A 24,023-nucleotide genomic window follows, 5' to 3' on the forward strand; every position below is an offset into this window, starting at 1 on the left:
CGAATGACACAAGATTATTCTTAATATGCGGCAAATAAACATTGACTAGTACAAGATCACCAATCCTGACGGCTAAATAAAAATCATCAGATCCGTAACACTGTGGGGAAAGGGAAGAGAGTTTCTGATTCAGCACGCAAGCCAACCCACCGGAGGGACGACCACGAGTTCTTCGGGCATTTGTAGAAAACACAATGTGACCGGCGCTACGTCGAGTGAAATTTACGCTCACAGCCGGCAATAAATGTTCTTGAAAAAGGACTACATCAAATGTATCAAGAAGATTATCAATACATGTCCTTATCTTTGGTCCCATTAATATTAAAAGAACAAATAGAGATAGGCAAAGATATCATTTGGCAACACCTTTGGTAGCAATAGCACGCAACTTGGGACATCGCAAACTATATGACACATGGTCTCCACCACAGTTAGCGCATTTAGGGGACAACTGACAGGGAGAGTCCTTTGATGATTCGTGGGGATCGGAGCATCGGGAGCATTTCACTACTGGGCTTTTGCAATTGGCAACTACATGGTCAGGAGAACGGCATCTATGGCAACAACGCGGGATCTGAAAATACTCAAAAGCGCGCAAAAATTCATAGTCAACTTTCAATCCATTTTTAATGGCATTGATCTTAGTTGCAACATCTACAAACGAAATTCTGAGTGCATGGGAAGTTCCAAGCCTTGTTACGTCAGAGACTCCAGGGTATTTAGTAAGGCGAGAGATATCCTAATCAGTGTCTATACCCTTTAATAGACCAAAATATTTCTTTTCGATAAGTTTGGCTTTAGAGTTCGCTAAAACTGAGGGCACAGCCTTGCAAAAATCATTTACGGCCACATTATCGATTCTTACAACAAGTTTATCGTTAGACGACCGTATGCTGCTAATTGCCTCATGACCGGAGATCTTGTCAATTACCTCTCTACGTTTTGCTGGGTTATTCAAAACCTTAGGCACATTCGAGATAACAACTGTGGCTAGATTATCATTCGCGGGGACAGTAGGTAATGCCGGGAAATTCATATCATAATTTGTGAGCTTAGAATCAATAACTTCTAGAGTTCGGACAATATTATTAATCTTGGTAGCTAAGCGTGAATATGCTACAGCCGGTATGGTAGGAACTTCGGTTGGAAGTCGGATCACATAAATAGGAATAGTTATGTTCTCAGAATCACATTTCCGGATTAAATCAATCATATCTCTGATATTATTTGTAATTGCTTTATTCCCAACGCGCTTAGGACAACAGTCATCTGGAACTGTAGCTGAATAAAGTTCAATCTTTGCAGTTGAAACGGCCGAATTCTCGAAAAAATCAACCGCATGACTCACAATAATATCGTGGTCAATTCCCGCTTCAAAATTCACTTGGATAAAGTTCAAAACAGGCGAATAAACATACCTGTCATTATCGCTTGCAGCACTCATAGTCCACTTTAAACCGGTTTATCTAGGCAGGCAATTCACATCACGTCTTGTCTTGGCAAGAGCTAAATGAATACTGATATAAATACAGCTGATATAATAACAGCTAAAATATATGTTAACATTGGGTAAAGTTCATAACTTTCAGCCCTCCCCCTGGGGGCTTCGAGGGATTAAGTCATCCTAAAAGACATAGTTATAATATTTTCGACCATGCTGAAGAACATGGCTATCTCAAAATTTTGATCGGGTGACTTTGGGGAAAAAATGAGCGTGGGAGGGGGCCTAGTTGCCCTCCATTTTTTGATCACTTAAAAAGGGCACTAGAACTTTTAATTTCCGTTCGAATGAGCCCTCCCACGATATTCTAGGACCACTGGGTCGATACGATCACCCCTGGGGGAAAAAAAACAAATAAACACGCATCCGTGATCTTTCTTCTGGCAAAAAATGGAAAATTCCACATTTTTGTAGATAGGAGCTTGAAACCTCTACAGTAGGTTTCTCTGATACGCTGAATATGATGGTGTGATTTTCATTAAGGTTCTATAACTTTTAGGGGCTCTTTCCCCCTTTTTTTCGAAAATCAGCCAAATTTTCTCAGGCGCGTAACTTTTAATAGATAAGATTAAACTTAATGAAACTTATATACTTGAAATCAGAATTAAAATCTGATTGTTTTGATGTATCTATTGGTATCAAAATTCCGTTTTTTAGAGTTTCGGTTACCATTGAGCTGGGTCGCTCCTAACTTACTGTTCGTTACCACGAACTGTTTGATTATAGCTAAATAGCCATATAATACAAACTGACAGTTGGAACTTACTAATAGCAGTGTAAAATATAGTAATAGCAGTTACTAATAACAGTATTAGCCTCCTTGAATTATACGCCGCTGAATGAGACTGACAACGCTTGAATTACCGTAATAGCTATTATGTATCAACATGATGAAAATTTTGCGAGCTACAGAAGTTACCGTGTGCCATTTTGATGTAAGAAATTCACTAAAGGTGTCTTATCTCCGAGGTTTTTTTGTGTTTTGTAGCTAACTCAAGATTATATAGACAAAGAAATAAAATCTTTTGTTTCAAGCTTAGGACTTCTTTAACGCAAATGTTATTTTGTGTTTGTCGTATTTGGTTATAAAAAGGAAAAACATTTTTTTTGAACAAAATGCATTCTAAGGCATCAAAAAAAAAAAAACAGTTACAAAAATCCCATTTTTAGCAAGCTATTTTAAGGTTGGTCCTAAGGAAGCAGAAGAACAGCTTCGTTCGACGCTGCAATTCGAGTTGGAATGATCTTCCTCGAGAAATTATCCCTAAAAGTTTCTCTGTTGACTCTTTTGAAAGAAGTTTTAACAGTGATCTAATTTCTCGATCAAAGGTAGCGGCAATTAAATATTTAATTATACCTAGTGCAACAAATATAGAATGAAAAATTAATCTTTTTGGAAGCATACACTATTTCAGAACCTAATCCATTTCAAGCGTTTCTCAAGTCTCTTTTGGAAAGGCACATGACCTGGCAAAGAGGCACCAGGCTCGGGGACCAGAACTTCCTCTGAAACCCCCTTGGGGGGGGGGCTGTGTCGCACCACAAGAATATTAAACATCCATAAATATTCAATCTCAGAATACTTTTATTAGACTATGCAGTATATTTAGGCCTGTTGCCTATTCCAAAAACATGAAAATTCTCACCCGTGTATCGTTTGACGTTCTTTCGTCCCCATCCTTCAAATTAAATGGACTTGTAGAATATTAATGCTTAAAAAATAACCTCTATATAGTTGTTAAAGTTTCATAGACTCATACACACAACATATTTAATATAAAAAATCTCTAAAAAAAAGTAACTGGTTCTGATTCTTGTGAAGCGGACAGTCCTGTTTGGTTAAAAAATGTAGGCTCAAATTCCAAGCAGTCTATACTGCCATATCCGATAATTGTGTTTAAAATGTGACCTATATAACCCAAATCTCCCGGTGTGGCAGTGAATAGACCTGAAAATAAAAGTATATAATAACTTTTAAATCTAACGCCTTATAGGAGAAAAAATGATTAGGCTACACTCGAAATAAAAAGAACAAATCAATACCACTTAGGATGTAGAGGAAGTGTAAACGTACCAGAACTAAAGGGCTGACCTTTGATTAGTGTTATGATTAACGTTCTTTGTATTTTTTTTTTTTTATTTTCTTTTTTTCTTTTATGCGTTTTCTTTTTTACTGGTAAGAGATGGCCGGGCCTGAAGTAGAAAAATTAACCCTGGAGTATTATTTATCTAGATGAATCGCCCGTGATGAAGATTCCCCTATAACCCAATTAAATAAAAAAAAAATAGTGTTTATCTGCCCGCGCCCTATGAGTTTTCGTCAATAAAGAATGACCAATGTTTTATCTATGTTCTTGGAATGTCCATGTGACATCAAGTTACCTAGATATACTCCAGTTACTAGATGATTTTTCTTCCCAGTTTGATGTCGTAGGGCTATTTGAAACGTTTTTGTGCGTAGTTCAGTCTCTTTCACTTTATTCATTTCCATGATACAACCTACATGTCAAAAATCGTACTTCACTAGTCCAAGGTGGTATTGCACTTTTGGTGAAGGAAGGGATTAGTAGTGGTATAAGGGATGATCTTAATATATGGAGAGAAGGTAAGGTGCGGAAAATCAACGGATTTTCTGTTGATTTCTAATTGAAGTTATCAAGTATTTTGCAGTAGGTTGCATCAAGACATGGCTAATTGTAGACAGAGAAAAGCCAAGACAGATAGTCCAAGTATTTGAGAGGCAAATGTTTAAATGGCTGGGGCACGGGTAAATGGCAGGAGTCCGTTGATTTCGAATTGAAGTTATCAAGTATTTTGCAAAATATAAGAAACTCATTATCAGCGATTTTTCAGCGAACTCATTATCAGCGAATTTGTTATGTTTATATATAAATATATATATATATATATATATATATATATATATATATATATATATATATATATATATATATATATATATATATATATATATATATATATATATATATATACATATTTAAAGGCATTGTATTTTTAATAAACATAAAAAATTATACAAAAAGGTAAATTGATTGTTTAAGAAATAAATTGACTAATCACTTATTCGTGAAAAAAAAATATAACTAGAATTTGATTCCAAATACATTGTTACACCTGTTATTACTCTTGTTGTTACAATACTATTGTTACAAGCGATGCTTTTTTAAACCTTAAACTGGATTCTTGGAACCTTTAACTGAGTTAGTTCAAATCAGCTAAGAGAGAAAATAATAAGAATTTTTTAAATAAGAACCTGGTTTCTTTGGCCGATGGTGAAAAACCCCTTTATAAAATGTGATAAAACCTTGGAAACACAAATTTAAAAAATCTACGATAAGTAATCCAGATTCTTTTTTCTTAAGAAAAGGAAAGCTCTAGGGTCATGGTAATCAAACATGTGAAAAATTACTTTATACTAAATAAACAAAACATTATGCAAATTATAACAAAAATATTTCTATACCCCATCTAGCCTGAAAACACTAACAGCCTTTTAACACTAACAAAACATTCATCACTCACTATTACCAGTCTTGTTTCATCAAACCTTTTTGCAAGCCGAAGCATCAGCGGACCGACTCAAAGACAAAGGTTATATTAGCAAATTCTCGAAGGGGACTAGCTATCAAGAAAAGCTTTTGAGAATTTGTGGTTTGAATGTAAAATTAGATTGAAATGACAGTGAAATTTTATTTCCTTTCTATGGGCGATTTTGTCAATCTAAACGCGTGGCACCACGGGGAACTCCCAAAGCAGATCAATTACTCAAATGGTTAAACCTTTAAACAGATATTTAGCATTTTCTGAGCAGGTATACTAGAATATTTTTTGGCTGCCCTTTCCTGAACTTAAAAACGAAGCTCCTGCTCCGTTTGATCGAAAAACTGTTGTTCCATCCCCACTGCAGCAAGGTTGAGCGACAATCTTGCTACTTGTCCCTGTGAAAAAGACCCAAGAAACTAACACGTCGATTTGACACCCTATGTGCCAATAATGGCTCTGGGAAATCTTTATCCTTTATTATTTTTTATCGAAAAAACAAAACTCACGTTTTTCGATGACGTAAGTTTCATTAAAACTGAAATTTGACACTTAAAACGAGTAAAAGTTTTAAAGCTACTTAATAAATTATATTTTTTCTAAATTATTGAGGAGGGGACAACTTTCACTTCCCCCCAGCCCCCTCCCACAACAAAACAACTGGTTGCTACTACTGCTAACACTACCATCACAGCTATTGCTTCTAATGCTGCTACTACAACCTTAGTACTTCATTTAAAATATTGAACGGAAATATGAAGTAAATCAAACGGCACTATGTACATTCACATTGTCAAAACAGCTTACCTCAAGAATGGATTTGAGTATTAAGTTGGAACCTTCAGAAGATGTTAACGGGGTGATCAATTGACCAAAAAAAAATATTTGTATGATATTACTGATACATTTACTTCTCGATGTACCATCGTACCATCGATGATACTATCGCTCTACTATACTGATACTATCGCTGCTACATTTACTTCTACTGCTACTGATGCTAGTTCAGGTACTACTTCTATTGCAACTACTTTTAAGACTAGGAGCATTAAAGTGTATAAATATACAGATTATCAAAAGAATATATCAGCAATAATATAGGAAAAATTAACTGTATTGAGTTAAAACTTCCAAGACTTGATGAGAATGATATTTAAACCACCAAATGGCAATGCATATACTATTAATGCTACTAATGTAAATACAGTAACTAAAGAAGCTAAGGATATGAAGGTGAAAATCTTAGGAAAAGCTTAGGGGAAGTTTCATTTAAACGAAAAAAAATTACCTGCGATCAGGTTTTCAAAAAGACAAATAAGCAATCTCATAAGCAGCGCCGTTCTAAATCAGCTGGATGTTCGATTCAAGAATAACAGTTCTAGTTGTGTTTTATTTTAAGAGTAAAAAGAGATTGGAGGTAAGCAGCCTTCGTCCTAAGCCCATTATTGCTCCTAACATATCCAATCAACAATTTTAGATTGCCATTTTGTTCAGAATTGTTCAGAGTCCAGTTATTGTAACTATGTGGATGTCAATCCCTCAGAAGTAGCTATGTCTCTAAGAATAATGAGTATGTCCATCCCACACAATTATACGATTTACCTATTATCCTTTAAATTCTAATGTTGCTTTAAAACTATATCAAAAGGCACTGTATGTGTGGTGGCCTATAAGACACCTCAGCATTATATTGAGAGCTACAGGTGTATTAATTTGAAATTTTCAGGGCTACTGCTATTACTACTTCCGCTCTGACAATTTAAATAAATCAACAGAGTGTAAGTCTATCAGGGTTGTTAAAGAGCGTAGATAGGATATTTTTGAAATGATAATAAGTTCTATTTTTCAGGTTAACCGGAGGAGGAAGTGTGTACATAAATTAAAGAAATAATATTTTATCAAGATTAGAAACTGTTGAAAAGTTTCCACATCATACAAATAGCAAACCGAACTATGAACTCTTATAAAAAAAACGAAAGATATGAAATATTATTTTCTTTTTCCATGAAAAAGACTGTCAATAAAAAAGGAATAGAAATTAATTTAAAGATCAACCTGAGTAGGGCTGGCAATCCCCTTGCTTTCTCAAGACCAGAACATAATTTGCGCTTTACTGAACACAAAACATATTTATACATTATACATATTTTTCACATTTTTACTTTAATAAATAAAGAATTATTAACACTATAAGGAATAAATATCAGTAGGCTATATGTGCATTAAACTAAAAATTCACGGTCATTTTTTTGTTAGTTAAGTGCAAATTATGTTCTGGCCTTGAGAAAGCATTGTTGTTGTCAGTCCTACTCATATTTTTTTTTACTGGTATTGAGTTTGACTCGATTATTTATTGTAATTACTGTTCGCTTCGATTTTCATTTGTTTATTGATGGTGATATGCGGTATTTTTACGCTTTGAAGATTATTTGACTTTATTTGTGCTTATATTTGGCTTAATGGAGCGTTTTTTTCTACAAAAAAAAATGAATTGTGTCAAAAGTTTTTTTTATATTAAAAAATGATATGACAAACCAACCTAAGGGTACGAAAAAAACTACAAAAAATGGAAAACTTAAATAGCTGTGACAATGGACATTTTTCCATATAGATACGAAAGCATCATCAAAAAATCGGATTAAAGTAATCGTTCCATGGGCACCGGCAGAGGGGGGGAAGGGCATGGCCACCACCCTGCAAACTTAGGTCTATAAAGTAAATTATAAGGAAACCAAAAGAAAAACAAACAGAATATGCAAAAACCAGGGAAAATGTGTGTTGTCCGATTGTTGACTGCCTGCCAATAGATTTTGACCCTATAGTTAAGAGTAAGAGCCTGTCTATTGATAACATTCAATAAAATAATCAGCTTTTATGGTGATCCTACATATGTATTTGTTTATTAGTATTTAGTGCAGTTATTAGTACACAAAAAGTTCGTATAGTTATAGAAAACACAAGAAAAAACAAAATTGGAATAAATAGAAATGCAATGTAATGTTGTTTCGAGGAACTTAAGCGATGTCTGATCTTCTTTAAAATGGAATATCTGACCTTTTTATATAAGTCACTTTTTAAAAGTCAGCCCAAAGAAAAATAGAAAAACTACTTGTAAAAATCTTGTGACACAAAACTTGCTATTGTTTTTACTGGCTTTAAATTTGAAATAAAAGAAGCAAGCAGGTGGAATTTAGGTTTTTGTTCTGTTTACTGACCTGAATACATGGGAACCAATGAAGTCTTGAAAAAGTATTGTTAGTTGTCTTTTCTTGCTAATATACCTTTAAGCTAAAACATGATTGGCTTTCAAAATACGTCACACACGTGTTCCAATGAAATTATATCATTCTTTACCACAGCATTATACGGAGGTTCCTCTGTTTCTCTTTGGTCATTTTTTGAAGAATTAACAGATGCTTTACTGAACCCTTTGAATTCCAATGATTTTCTTTAGGCTAATTAATTTGAAAAACTATTTCCGCAAAACAAGTTTTTCAAAAAAAAGTAAAGAGCTCCGTTAAGCCAAAAATGAGTAGAAATAAAGTCAAGTAATTTTCCAAGGATAAAGCTACCACGAATCATAATCAATGAATAAATGGAACTAAAAATGAACAGAAATTACACTAAATAGCCGAGTCAAACTAAAAACGAGCAACAATTTAAACTTAAAACAATTTAAAATTTAAACTTTAAGAATAAATATCTGTATACGTAAATTAATCTAACAATCTACGGTCATTTGTAATGTTTTTTTCAGTAAAATACAAATTATTTTCTGGTCTTGAGAAGACATAGGGGTTATCAGCCTTACTCATATTAGTTTTTGCCCGTTTCTAGTTTGACTCGGCTATTTATTGTAATTTCTGTTCGTTTTGATTTCCATTTATTTTCTTATTGTGATTTGTGGTAGTTTTACCCTTGGAATATTACTTGACTTTATTTCTGCTCATTTTTGGCTTAATAGAGCTTTTTACTTTTCTTTGAAATACTAGTTTTGTGGAAATAGTTTTTTAAATTAATACCTACTCTAGTCGGAAAGAATTACACAATTTAAGGAAATTCATTCCTGCTACCCTCGTTCTTTTATAAAGCATGTAAATGTTCAAAATATGATTTTGGGCTGGAGCTTTCGATGAGTTTAGTATTTCGTGCATGACATTTCTCTTGCTTCCAACATCTATATTTATGGTGGAAATTAGGAAAAACTACACCAGTATTAAGTTTTTCTAAACCCAATAAGGTATTTGATATCTGCGTATTTGTGAATTCATTCGTATAAAAATGCGTTTTTTTTTCTTGGCACTCAACGAATTTTTCCAAAGTCATGACCTATTTAAATCGTTTGTTCACAACGAAAAATGGTTGTATGCCAGTTTTCAGAAAAGATTATACTGGACAGAAAAATTACAGATTCACTTACGACTGATACATGTTTTGAACTAAATTTACTGGATGTATTTTGAACTAAAATTTACGAAATTTGATTTTTCTTTTCTCTTCTGATTTTTTTCAACTTCAAAAAGACTTCTTGTACCTTGGCTATTCTACTGCTTACATCATTAAACCAACTGTCCTCACTTATAAATACTACTTTAGTAAGTTAGGATTCTTCTTATGTCCTTTATTAATTTTTCATGTAAGCGGCAAAGAGCTTTGCTCTGGTTATGGGAAAGCTATATAGTTTTATTGAAATATAGCTATATACCTATGTATACAGTTATGTATGAAAGCTATAAAAATCAGGACGAAAAAAACCAACAGTCCTTGACATTTCTTTTTACCAGATGATTGTGTATCTCATCAATTGAGAATATGACTAAATGGGCCTTAATATAGGTCTAATAGTATCGTAACTATGCAAAAATCTGAAACCACAGGATATACGTAAAAATAGGGTTTACCTTCGCCATAAAATGTTTAAAGTCTTCTTGGCTTAAATCAGATCAGCAACATTCATTGGCATTTCATCAATTTGCGTAGAGTAGTATTGTTCAATGTCTAGGAGAATTCTAATGTCGTCGTTTTTAACAAAGTTAATGGACACACCTTTCCTTCCGAATCGACCTGATCGACCAATCCTGTGAATATATAATTCTCTGTTGTTCGGCAAATCATAGTTTATAACCAAGGATACTTGCTGAACGTCAATTCCACGTGCCCAAACGTCGGTTGTAATCAAAACTCGACTTGCACCTCCTCTGAATTCTTTCATAATAACATCGCGCTCCTTTTGGGGCATATCGCCATGCATAGAGCTTACAGTGAAATTTGATTCTTTCATTTTTTCTGTCAGCCAATCGACCTTTCGCTTGGTATTACAGAAGATAACTGGTTGAGTAATAGTCAACGTGTCGTAGAGATCACACAAAGTGTCAAACTTCCATTCTTCACGTTCAACGGCGACAAAAAACTGTTTGATACCTTCCAACGTCAACTCATCACGTTTAACCAAAATACGAATAGGATCCGTCATAAACTTGCTAGTCATTTCCAATATTTCGTGAGGAAGTGTGGCAGAGACTAAAACAACCTGAGTGGCAGGTGGTAAATATCTGTAAACATCATAAATCTGTTCTTTAAATCCTTTGTTCAACATTTCATCGGCTTCATCCAAAATAAGCATCTTTATAGACCGTGTTCGTAGAGATCGGCGACGAATCATGTCAAACACTCTACCAGGAGTTCCAGATACAACATGTTGACCATAATCAAGTTTTCTAATGTCTTCCCCGAGATTGGTTCCACCAATACATGCATGACACTGGACATTCATGTAGTCACCCAGAGCCAATACAACCTTTTGAACTTGTAAGGCAAGTTCTCTAGTTGGAGACAAAACAAGGACCTGAGTTTCTCGTGTTTTTGTTTCAAGAACTTGAAGGAGACTGACAGAAAAAGTTGCAGTTTTTCCTGTACCAGACTGAGCTTGTGCTATTACATCTCTTCCTTTTACGATGGGCCTTATGGCTCTCTGCTGGATTGCTGATGGCTTTTCAAAACCATAAGCATAAACACCTCTTAAAAGATCTTCTCTCAAACCTAAGCTATCAAAGGTGGGTACAACTTCAACATCTTCACTTGTCTCAAACTCTATATTTGATAAGTCTTCTTCCATTCCTCTCTTGGATTTAGCAGCCATATTATCTTTGCTGGAAATCAAAAGGAAAATAAGGTTTTTATTCACAGGGAACAGCAAAGAAATTGGGTAATGTGGTCATGAAACAAAAGCAGCATTTTCAAAGGCATTTCACAAAACATCATTGAGTTTTCTAGACAAGGCCAAAGAGTATGAGTGACTTATAAGAGTTGAAACTGGTGGTAGCAATGACAAAGAGAAACTATCACGTAATCTAGTGTTTATCAAAACTTGGTATTTTTATAAGTGTAATAATTCGAATAATCAATTGAATTAGTGTGATTGGTGAAGTTACCACAGTAAAAAGAATCTGATCGCAGTTCCTGACAAACAAATCACTACAGAGCATATATATCACAGTATATAAATAATAGACAGTATGATCTTTCCCTATCTCACTCATTATAAAAACCCGGACCGAGGTGCGAGTGCTCCAGAGAACGTAAAAACATAAGCGACATTAGATGTTTTCACGGGTAGACAAGTTATATATATATATATATATATATATATATATATATATATATATATATATATATATATATATATATATATATATATATATATATATATATATATATATATATATATATATATATATATATATATATATATAACACAGCACTATAGACTGTAAAAGTGAATACAAATGGAAACCCGTAAAACGGGTATTTGCAAGAGAGAGTGAATTGCAAAGCGTAATTTCTTATCGCGTTTACAATACTTAAACTGCTGTTTTTTGGGGTTTAGGGGGGGGGAGTTACCGAGGTCAGGTTAGGTTACGTATTTAATATACGTTATGCTTTACCCCCCACTCCCCCTAATTTGCAAAAGATGGTTGGAATAATTTTAGAATAATAATTTGTGAAGTTGCTGAAGGTGTATTAGGGAAGAAAGATAGAACTGCAGCTAAGAATATTAGTAAAAAAGCTTTATGTTTAATAGAAAGGAGAAAGGACTTGTACAAGAATTATCTGAGTGATAGATAGCATAAAAACAAAAGAAATGTAAAGAAAGTGGAGAAAGCATTGAAATATGAACTAAGGGGGTGTGAAGTGGAGGCCATGAATAAAATTGCCGAGGATTTAGAAGATGCAGCTAGACGGCATAATAGTAAAATATTGTACTGCCACGTTAACAAATTGAGAGGTAGTAGTCAATCCGGACATGGCCCAGTTAAAGATAAGAATGGGGTGGCAATTAGCGATAAGGAAAAAGCTAAAGCGAGATGGGCCGAACATTTTGATAATTTGCTTAACCGAGATAGAGTTGCAGGAAAAAATATAGAGGAAAATGAAAAAGTTTGTGATACCTTGGATGTGAAGGAAGATTTATTTTGTGAGGAGGAATTAGCAACAGTACTAAAAGGATTAAAGAATAATAAGGCTCCAGGTGCTGATAGGGTAGTAACTGAGTTTCTTAAATATGGTGGCTCTGAGGTTAGAAATAAGTTATTGAAGATTATGAATAAGATTTTTGAAAAAGGGGAAGTACCTAACGATTTTAGGAAAACCTTAATTAAGCCACTTTATAAGAAAGGTGATTAAAGTGAGTGTGGTAATTATCGAGGCATTAGTCTGGTCTCTGTAGGTATCAAATTGCTTAGTAATATGATACTTTTTAGACTGAGAGATGCCGTAGACAAAGTTTTAAGAGAAGAGCAGTGCGGTTTTAGAAAAGGTAGAGGATGTGTTGACCAAATTTTCACTCTTAGGTTAATAATTGAGAAGTACCTAAGTTTTCAAACACCTTTGGTTCTCAGTTTTATAGATTATGAGCAAGCGTTCGATTCTGTTGATAGAGGAGCTTTAGTAAAGGTTTTATCCTTGTATGGTATACCAGACAAATACAACAAAGTGATTAATGCTATGTACGAGAATAACACTGCTGCGGTTAAGGTAGGAAATGAGGTTAGCAGCTGGTTTTGTATTAAATCAGGAGTTAAGCAGGATCGTGTTATATCCCCTTTTATATGGATTATTTTGATGGACTTTGTCTTAAGGATCCCAGAAAAGGCAATGGGAGACCACGGAATCAAATGGGGAGGAAAAAGTCTCCTGGACTTAGATTATGCTGATGATTTGAGCATCCTAAATGAAAGTGTGAGCAAAATGAATGAAGTTTTAGAGGTTCTGCGAGTTCATGGTGCTAGTATTGGTTTGAAAATTAATGCTAGGAAGACTAAGTCACTAAGGATAGGAATAAGTGAAGATGAAAAGGTGACTTTGGGTAATGAAAAGATTGATCAGGAGGGCAGCTTCACTTACCTTGGTAGTATTATTAGTAAAGATGGTGGGCGCAGTGAAGATGCTAAAAATAGAATAGCCAAGGCTCAGGGTGTTTTTCACAGTTACAAAAAGTCTGGAAGAATAGGAAGATAAGTCTGCAAACCAAGATTAGAATATTAGAAGCTACAGTGATGACAGTGGTCAAATATGGCTCTGAAGCATGGATACTCCGAAAAGCGGATGAAGATTTGCTAGATGTTTTCCAGAGAAATTGCTTAAGGATTGTTCTGGGTACCCGGCTGACTGACCGTATTTCAAACAATAGGCTATACGAAAAATGTGATTCAATACCGCTTTCTAGGTCTATAATGAAAGAAAGGTTGAGGTGGTTAGGGCACGTTGTGCGGATGAACGATGACAGATTGCCGAAGATTGTTCTTTTCGGCCAACCATCTAAGGCTAAACGGAAAGCAGGTCGTCCCAGTCTGGGGTGGGAGGACGTCATAAAGAAAGATTTAAAGGAAATGGGAACTTCGTGGGCGGGTGTGAAAAGGGAGGCTTTGAATAGATTGGGGTGGAGGAGGAGCGTGCGTAGCTGTGTTGGCCCCAGGCGGCTTGGTGCTGCGATGAGTTGTTAGTAGTAGTAGTAGTAGTATAGCCCAAATTTGTTTCTAAACTATTATATTTTCATTCTATCTTATTTCATGAGCATTAAACAAACTTGACTTCTTTCGTGTGTTATGTATACAGCATAAGTACCATTTATATACATATACATATATATATATATATATATATATATATATATATATATATATATATATATATATATATATATATATATATATATATATATATATATATATATATATATATATATATATATATATATATATATATATATATATATATATATATATATATATATATATATATATATATATATATATATATATATATATATATATATATATATATATATATATATATATATATATATATATATATATATATATATATATAGTACCAGGTACATATAGTAGTATAGTACCATATAGTACCTATAGTACAGTTGCTGTCTTTTCAAAGATATTTGATTATAAAAGCAAGTCTGATTTCTAACAATTATATCTACTATGCTTCAAACATTTGGTTTTCTTTATTAAGGTTTTTATATTGACGTAACCTCTTGTTAAAATATATGCAAATATTTTTGCAATTACCAGCCGCCAAGCCCCGACACTAGGCAGGCTTCTATATGTGGTTTCTCTTTGTCTCTTGTCTTCTAACCGCAGATAATTTGCTGTCTTTTCATATTGCTGTTTTTTTTCAAAGATATTTGATTATTAAATCGAGCCTGATTTCTAACAATATCTAAGCTTCAAACTTTTGATTTTCTTTTTTTAAGGTTTTTGAATTGTTGTAAGCTCTTGTTAAAATATATACAACATTTTTGCAATTGCCAGTTTTTTGCTCTTTACGCAATTTAATGTCTTTGCATACTGTTGTCTGTTCAAAGATATTTGACCGTTAAAGCTAGTTCGATTTCTAACAACGATATGTAGGTTACTAAGCTTCAAACTTTTGGTTTTCTTTTTTAAGGTTTTTAAATTGTTGCAATCCCTTGTCAAAATGGAGAATCATCATTTAAACAATTGCAAATTTTCGTTTTTTTGCCTTCCTACTGACATTACATAACTGGTTGCGTTCAAAAAGGTGTTCTTGTTTAAGACTTTTGAATTTTTGTAATCCCTTGTTAAAATATAAACACATATTTATACAATTACCAGTTTTTTGCTCTTTACGTAATTTAATGTCTTTTCATACTGCAGTTTTTTCAAAGTTTTTTTATAATTGAAGCTAGTCCGATTTTTAACAAAGATATGTATTAGAAGCACTATATTAATAAAGAAGTTGAAAAACGAAAAATAAATTAAAGTTGTGTTGCACTAAATAGGAGAGTTGCAAATACGAGTACTTTACAATACCCCAAAACATTTATTGCTTTTGGTGTTCAAAGTTGGGAACGCCTCTCTTCAATCCTATCCTCATAAAATTATATTCCTCCTTTGAAGGTTCCCCAATCACGCCACCTTCTCCAGTCAAAAGACCTTGAGACAGTTGAAAACGAATGCACAAAACTGTTTCCTACGAGTAAGGTTGTATGTAGACGTTTCTAATAGAGGGGATCTTCCCCCTGCCACCCACTGTATCCTCTTCCTCACTATCTCTCCCCAAACAAAGCAACGCATACTCTCCACTACTAAACATTGATGCGTTCCGGAGCTGGAAAATTAGGGTACAAATTGCATTTGATCAGAATAAAAAGTGCCTTGCGAGTCAGTGCCAACTATAGACTGGCGCTGGGGGCAGGCTAATCCCTTTGCCATATCCCCTTCCCATATCTGTCCCTGACAACTGTCTGTTCTTATGCAATATATTATAGATGCATTTTAGAATACCGGTAGAATATTTTAGGAGGGAATTCATCAGACCAAAGAAAATGAATATCTATTGTTTTAAACTGTCTTATCCAAGATTCGAGCCTGGTTTACCACAACCGTAACAAGAGTCCCAACCATTAGTCAACATATCCTGGTTGATAGTGTTTGTTTTGTGGTTTTTGCTGCTCCCATCAGTATTTTATTGCAAGCTAAAAAATTTATAACAGCGGGATAGTCTAGAACTCAAACTTCTATCACTGACCAATGTGCCTTTTGCATGGGCGCCCATATGGGGGGGCAGGGGGGGGCTCTTGCCCCCCCTGGCTGAATGATGCTGCCTTATTTTTATATTTTTGTTCTGAGATTTTTATTATATAGCATTAAAAGTAGCAATTAGACGAAGTTTGCCCCCCCCTGGAATTCAGCTTATGGGCGCCCATGGCCTTTTGTATGCTTTTTTCAAATATAAATGTACAAAAAACACGTTGATATGACCAAGAAATTTTAACTGATTCTTTAAAGTTTAGATATATTTTTATTAGGCTACAGTTGCCAATTAGTTCTAGTTATATCAATTGGAGATGGGCCAAGAGACATGTGTCCCCTGGACCTCTATAGTCAGAATTCCATCCTGAATCCAAATTTAACATGCAGTTGTGACGAAAAGGAACTTCACCCGTATATATATACCATTTCAGGGTATATATTTGCACATTAGGGGGTTGGGGTAAAGTTCAAACTTAGATTAAATAAATATGTCTTTAGGGTTACCGATTAGAGATTAAAGTCTTTTTCAAGTTAAAGTATGCTAAGGACGATTTTTCAGGCTGAATCGTCCGCAAGATATTTTACGGGGAGGGGGATTTTTAGCGAGGATGGAATTTGACAGGAGGGGGTATATTTCATGGAGGGTGAGCCAGATTTACCTGCATTATTCGAAAAACGAACAAAAGTTAAATAAAACAAACAAGTCTTTTTATAACTGATAGTAAGGAGCAATATTAAAACTCAAAACAAACAGAAATTATTCCGTATATGAAGGGTTCCCTTCTCCTCAATACCTTGCTCTTTACGCTAAAGTTTGACTGTTTGTCCCAATTTTCAAGAACGGCTACTGAAACACTGGGGTCGTTTAATTAGAATAGGACACTTTTTTAAAAGTGCTAACAGCTTTAGCGTAAAGAGCAAGGTATTGAGGAGGGGGAGTATCTTCCAGTAAAAGTAACAAAATTCCACATTTTTGCAGATATGAGCTTGAAACATCTACAATAGGGTTCTTTGATATGCTGAATCTGATGGCGTTAATGTCATTAAAATTATATGACTTCAAGGGGGTTTTTCCCCCTTTTTCCGAACAAATTTTCTCAGGCTCGTAGCTTTTGATGGGTAAGACTAAACCTAATGAAACTAATATATTTGGAATCAGCATAATAAGCCAATGCTTTTGATATTTCCATTGATATCAAAATTCTGTTTTTAAGAGTTATGGTTACTATTGAGCCAGGTCGCAGTAACTAAGCTACAGTTCATTACCACGAACTGTTCGATTCCCCATCAAAATCCAAGCAGAGACCATTGAAATGTTGATCGTTATTTCTGCGTTGCCAAAAGTATTGCATTCACAAAAACTTGTTTCATTAAATATAATTTAATAAATAGAAAAGGTTTTTCAAATAAAGTAAGGAGCAAGTTTAAAACTTAAAACAAATATAAGTTGCCCTGTATGGGAGACTGCCCCTTTTCGACACCTTGCTCATGACAAAAAAATTTTTTAGTGCTTTGAAAAATATCAGCTTAAAAAATATCTGACTTAAACAAAATTTTTCCCACTCAATTTTCATGTACTGAAACCACTATCATAGCCTAGGTCTACAACAATTACGATAGTTCAGTTAGTCAACAGGAAATTAAAAAAATTAAACTTATCAGGGAGACTGGAAGAGCGAATATGCAAGCTGATTATAAACTAGACTATAATGTTCAGGTTTGGAAATTTTGATTGCGGGGGTTATGATGGAGCTCTTTTCTAGCTTTCGTTCTTTGCACTGTGCTGCAGTTGCCATTTTCCGGTGCAAATATAATATTTTTCTACCTTATATCTACTATTTTGCTACTATTATGCTTCCTTGTGAAGAGCTAAAAATTCGTAAAGATTGCTCAAGTTGGGAGATAGTGAGGATTATGAGGTTCAATACACAGTTTAGGTCAAATAGGGAAGTCTTTCATGAGTTTCATTTAGAATTTCTCATAGATAACCTTGCTGTTTTGGCTAAATATAACTGTAGTCCAAAGTCTTACCCAAATAATCTAATCAAGGATTCCGATTCCAAACGGTCTTTACAAAATTGTCACTGTGTTGCAGCTCTGACACTAATGAAAAATACAAAAAAACAAAACAAAAAAAGTAACAGGAAAGATCTTATCTATCATGTTCCAATTTCACCCAAATTCTATGTTAAGTTACGAAACTAGGTTACTAATTTAGTCACTATTTGGCAGTCACTTCCTGTCTATTTAAAAATACCAAAATAGGTTAGATATTATTTAAATTCGTTCTGACCTTACTCCTACAAATCGTGTCGAGGGTTAAGTTACAAAACAAGGCTACTGAAAGTCATTTTACTTCTTGGCGAATGTGATTAGCTTTGAGAAATTGGGCTTTATTTTAACTTCAAACCCAGTGGCGGATCGAGGGGAAGGGTGGACCCCACTAACGTAGTCTAAAGTAGTGTATTTTACTTAATTAACGCAAGTTTGCGTTAAATAAACTTCCTCCTAACTTAAGTTTATAAGATCAACCTATTTTGCCCCCCCCCTCCTTAAGAATAATCCTGGATCCGCTCCTGCTCAAACCAGGACCGTATCCAGGATTTTTTTTTTGGGAGGGGGCTACAAAAAAATCAAAAATGTGTTTTTATGCATTTTTACGAGTGGACAAGCACTTTCTTTTAGTGAATGTGTGTGGGTGTTCAAACCCCTCCCCTGAATACGGTCATGTGTGTCAAACCCATGTAGAATTGATTAAATTCACGTGTTAATGTTGTCTCGCTTTTGGTTGAGGATTAAATAAAACAATTTTTTTTTTGTATTAAAGTAAGGAGCAACATTAAATCTCGAAATGAACAGAAATTATTCCGTATATGACGGGTTTCCCCCTCCTCAATGCCTTGCTCTTTAAGCTAAAGCTGTTAGCACTTTTAAAAAAAGTTTCCTATTCTAATTAAACGACCCCTGTGTTTCAGTAGCCGTTCTTGAAAATTGGGACAACCAGTCAAACTTCAGCGTAAAGTGCAAGGTATTGAGGAGGAGGGAACCCTTCATATACGGAATAATTTCTGTTTGGTTTGAGTTTTAATATTGCTCCTTACTATCAGTTAAAAAAAGACTTGTTTGTTTTATTTAACTTTTGTTCGTTTTTCGAATAATGCAGGTAAATCCGGCTCACCCTCCAGGAAATATACCCCCTCCTGTCAAATTCCATCCTCGCTGAAAATCCCCCTTCCCGTAAAATATCTTGCGGACGATTCAGCCTGAAAAATCACCCTTAGCATACAAATGAATTCGAAGTTTAATAAATGATCTAAGCTTCGAACAAGAATTCTTAGGCCACAGGTTCACATAATGAAGACCAGAAACTGAGGTATCAGATAGACGGATATGAACTTCCCGAAAAAAAAAATTTCCAGCCCATCCCGCAACAGAAAAAAAACGAAAAAAGACATTCGTAACTTTATGATTAAAGACAAAATATTTTATTGAATTCCATTATAAATCACGGATAAAATACACCAAAGTAATTATATCATTCCTTTCCTTCTCTCTTCTGCCAGCTTATATTCTGTCATTGGTTTTCCTCCAATTCCACAAGTTCCAACACCAATTCTTCCATCAGCAGCTTCAGGTGTAGCAAAAATACTTCTCTTTGTTACACCCTTCTTCAACTTTGACGATGCATTGGTAGCAAAGGACTGCCATTTGGACTTTTCTTTTTCTCTAGCATCTATCATTTCTTGAAAGCGGGCCTGTTTTTTCAACTTTCTTGCTTTCAGGTATTCTTTCTGAGCAGCCGTTTTTTCTTGTTTTCTGTATCTTCCTCTTTTGCCATTGGGCTCTCGAAGAACGACGAGTGGAACAGTCTCTTTTTGGGTGTAGCCAACGAATTTCACTTCAGCTTCTCCATACTCGAGTATGTTGGTGATTGTTACATCATAGAACTGAGAGTCTTTACTCCATGGAGCTGATGCTTCATCACCAACTTTCCATTCTTTTATTGGAGTTAATACAGAAACAGGTCCTTCATCACTTAACCATTTTGTGAGTTTTTCAGATTCTACTTCTTCAGTGTCCAACTGAGCTTTGATTAATTCCAAAGTCAAAGCTATAACTTCTGTCAAATCCTGTTTAAGCTTGAGAAGTTCTTGGTTATTTTCGTCTGCAGTAAGAGCTGCTTCAACCTGTTCTAGTTGCAATTTGTAGGTGGAAAGATTTGATTGTAGTTCTTCCATTTCATAAACATAATCAATCCAATCTTCTGATTTTTTTTCTATGACAACTGTAGTCCAAAGTCTTACCCAAATAGTCTAATCAAGGATTCCGATTCCAAACGGTCTTTACAAAATTGTCACTGTGTTTCAGCTCTGACACTAATGAAAAATACAAAAAAAGTAACAGGAAAGATCTTATTTGTCATGTTCCAATTTCCCCCAAATTCTAGGTTAAGTTACGAAACTAGGTTACTAATTTAGTCACTATTTGGCAGTCAATTCCTGTCTATTTAAAAATACTAAAACAGGTTAGATATTATTTAAATTTGTTCTGACCTTAAACTCATACAAATCGTGTCGAGGGTTAAGTTACAAAACAAGGCTACTGAAAGTCATTTCACTTCTTGGCGAATGTGATTAGCTTTGAGAAATTGGGCTTTATTTTAACTTCAAACCCAGTGGCGGATCCAGGGGAGGGGTGGACCCCCCCCTAACGTAGTTTAAAGTAGTGTAATTTACTTAATTAACGTAAGTTTATCAGATCAACCTATTTTGGCCCCCCCCTCCTTAAAAAAAATACTGGATCCGCTCCTGCTCAAACCAGGACCGTATCCAGGATTTTTTTTTGGGAGGGGGTAAAAAAAAATCAAAAATGTGTTTTTATGCATTTTTACGAGTGGACAAGCACTTTCTTTTAGTGAATGTGGGTGGGGGGTTCAAACACCTCCCCTGAATACGGTCATGTGTGTCAAGCCCATGTAGAATTGATCAAATTCACGTGTTAATGTTGTCTCGCTTTTGGTAAGGTAAAGTAAGGAGCAACATTAAATCTCGAAATGAACAGAAATTATTCCGTATATGAAGGGTTGCCCCCTCCTCAATACCTTGCTCTTTACGCTAAAGCTGTTAGCACTTTTAAAAAAGCGTCCTATTCTAATTAAACGGCCCCGGTGCTTCAGTAGCCGTTCTTAAAAAATGGGACAAACAGTCAAACTTTAGCGTACAGAGCAAGGTATTGAGGAGGAGGCAACCCTTCATATACGGAATAATATCTGTTTGGTTCGAGTTTTAATATTGCTCCTTACTATCAGTTAAAAAAAACACTTGTTTGTTTTATTTAACTTCTGTTCGTTTTTCGAATAATGCAGGTAAATCTGGCTCACCCTCCATGAAATATACCCCCTCTTGTCAAATTCCATCCTCGCTGAAAATCCCCCTCCCTGTAAAATATCTTGCGGACGATTAAGCCTGAAAAATCACCCTTAGCGTACTTTAACTTGAAAAAGACTTTAATTTCTAACCTGTTTGGTTCATTTTTTAACCAAACAAGACTGTCCGCTTCACAAGAATCAGAACCAGTTACTATTTTTAGAGATATTTTATATTAAATATGTTGTGTATATGAGTCTTTGAAACTTTAACAACTATATAGAGGTTATTTTTTTAAGCATTAATATTCTACAAGTCCATTTAATTTGAAGGATGCGGACTTTTACAGTCTATAGCGCTGTGTTATATATATATATATATATATATATATATATATATATATATATATATATATATATATATATATATATATATATATATATATATATATATATATATATATATATATATCACTGTATAAAGATAATTAGCAGTAAGTTCACCGCAGACAATTTCTGGCTCTTCATTCTCGGTACGTAAAAACAGCTTCTCCCACATACTCTTTCATTAGCAGGTTACTAATGTTAGTATGTTTCAGCGGTCCTGTGTGGCACAAGTGGCGTTCTGAGATGTACACCCTGTGGAAAAAATGGGCGCCCCTTCAAAAAGGGTAAATGATGATAGAGAACAAAGATAATAGTGAGGGGAAAAGACAAAGACAACTGTGTTAATAAGTGCACTAATCAAATTACAATTTTACTACGAAAATGAAGCATGGCATACTAAATCTTTACATCACTAAATACACATATTCAGAATAAACTACAAGACAAATGTACAATAGATTTCTACGTGTGTTATATTTTCTGAAATTACCCGTATTCACTCAGAATGGTTTTTGAAAAGGAAAAAAACAGAAAGATCAAAATACTGAATGTAAACAAAGATATAGGAAAAGCATTAGAAGCAGAAAGACAATCTAGGCTAAAGAAAATGAGAAGAACAACCGGCAATTCTGTAGTTCAACAGTCATCTAATTTCTCGATCAAAAGTAGCGGCAATTAAATATTTAATTATACCTAGTGCAACAAATATAGAATAGAAAATTAATCTTTTTTGGAAGCATACACTATTTCAGAACATAATCCATTTCAAGCGTTTCTCAAGCCTCTTTTGGAAAGGCACATGACCTGGCAAAAAGGCACCAGGCTTGGGGACCAGAACTTCCTCTGAAACCCCCTTGGGGGGGCTGTGTTACAAGACCAGAATATTGAACAACCATATATATTCAATCTCAGAATACTTTTATTAGACTATGCAGTATATTTAGGCCTGTTGCCTATTCCAAAAATATAAAAATTCTCACCCGTGTAAAGATAAATTCGTGTTGTAAAATGAGATTTCTGTAGCTAAAGTGAAAAAGCTTTTGATTCAAAGTTTATTAGGTGGAAGCCACTTGGAGGGGTGAAGACATTCATTGTACGATGATAATGTTGGACAATTTATCCTTGTATCGTTTGACATTCTTTCGTCCTCATCCTTCAAACGTCCTGTTTGGTTAATTCCTGTTTGGCTAAAAAATGTAGGCTCAAATTCTAAGCAGTCTATACTGCCATATCTGGTAATTATGTTTAAAATGTGACATCTATAACCCAAATCTCCAGGTGTGGCAGTGAATAGACCTGAGTGAATAGAAAGTTCATTTTGATTTTCTTTCATTGAAATGCAAGAGTTGGAATATTTCAGTAGTGTTTTGTTGTGCTTTACCTTGTCATAGTTACATTCTCTTGATTTTTCGAAGTTCATTTTGAATTTCTGTCGTGAAATACAAGAGTTGGAATGTTTCAGTAGTGTTTTGTTGTGCTTTACCTTGTCACAGTTACATTCTGTTGATTTTCATAGTTCATTTTGAATTTCTTTCATTGAAATGCAAGAGTTGGAATATTTCAGTAGTGTTTTGTTGTGCTTTACCTTGTCACAGTTACATTCTCTTAATTTTTCGAAGTTCATTTTGAATTTCTGTCGTGAAATGCAAGAGTTGGAATATTTCAGTAGTGGCTTGTTGTGCTTTACCTTGTCAGAGTTACATTCTCTTAATTTTTCGAAGTTCACTTTGAATTTCTGTCGTAAAATGCAAGAATTAGAATATTTCAGTAGTGTTTTGTTGTGCTTTACCTTGTCACAGTTACATTCTCTTAACTTTTCAAAGTTCATTTTGAATTTCTTTCATTGAAATGGAAGAATTGGAATATTTCAGTAGTGTCTTGTCGTGGTTTACCTTGTCACATCTACATTCTCATGGTTTTTCAAAGTCCATTTTGGATTTCTTTCGTTGAAATGCAAGAGTTGGAATGTTTCAGTAGTGACTTGTTGTGCTTTACCTTGTCACAGTTACACTCTCTTGATTTTTCGAAGTTCATTTTGAATTTATGTCGTGAAATGCAAGAGTTGGAATATTTCAGTAGTGTTTTGTTGTGCTTTACCTTGTCACAGTTACATTCTGTTGATTTTCATAGTTCA

At 34.5% G+C, this 24,023-nt stretch overlaps 1 protein-coding gene and 1 pseudogene across 3 annotated transcripts in view; both read right to left on the bottom strand.

Annotated features, from left to right (window-relative positions):
- Nucleotides 1–3,258: 3,258 nt before the first annotated feature.
- The window catches only part of LOC148939149 (eukaryotic initiation factor 4A-III pseudogene), a 60,039-nt pseudogene continuing 39,274 nt past the window's right edge, over nucleotides 3,259–24,023 (bottom strand). For both annotated transcript variants that reach the window (XR_016143563.1, XR_016143564.1), the window contains 2 exons: nucleotides 9,964–11,211; nucleotides 3,259–3,449 (listed from right to left, as the gene is read on the bottom strand). The product of XR_016143563.1 is annotated as a eukaryotic initiation factor 4A-III pseudogene, transcript variant X1 (transcript). The remainder of the gene's footprint in view (nucleotides 3,450–9,963; nucleotides 11,212–24,023) is intronic.
- Nucleotides 19,668–20,394, bottom strand: LOC148939150 (survival of motor neuron-related-splicing factor 30-like). Its single transcript, XM_089107010.1, has one exon. It carries the CDS (start codon nucleotides 20,373–20,375, stop codon nucleotides 19,668–19,670), a length of 708 nt encoding a protein of 235 aa, XP_088963136.1. The 5' UTR covers nucleotides 20,376–20,394.

Source organism: Artemia sp. Qi Xiang Cuo, chromosome 21 (assembly GCF_049724085.1).
Source record: "Artemia sp. Qi Xiang Cuo chromosome 21, ASM4972408v1, whole genome shotgun sequence".
Classification (NCBI taxonomy): Eukaryota; Metazoa; Arthropoda; class Branchiopoda; order Anostraca; family Artemiidae; genus Artemia; species Artemia sp. Qi Xiang Cuo.

Coding starts and splice junctions, on each gene's coding strand:
- LOC148939150 (XM_089107010.1), bottom strand. CDS start 20,375: ATGGAAGAACTACAATCAAATCTTTCCACCTACAAATTGCAACTAGAA.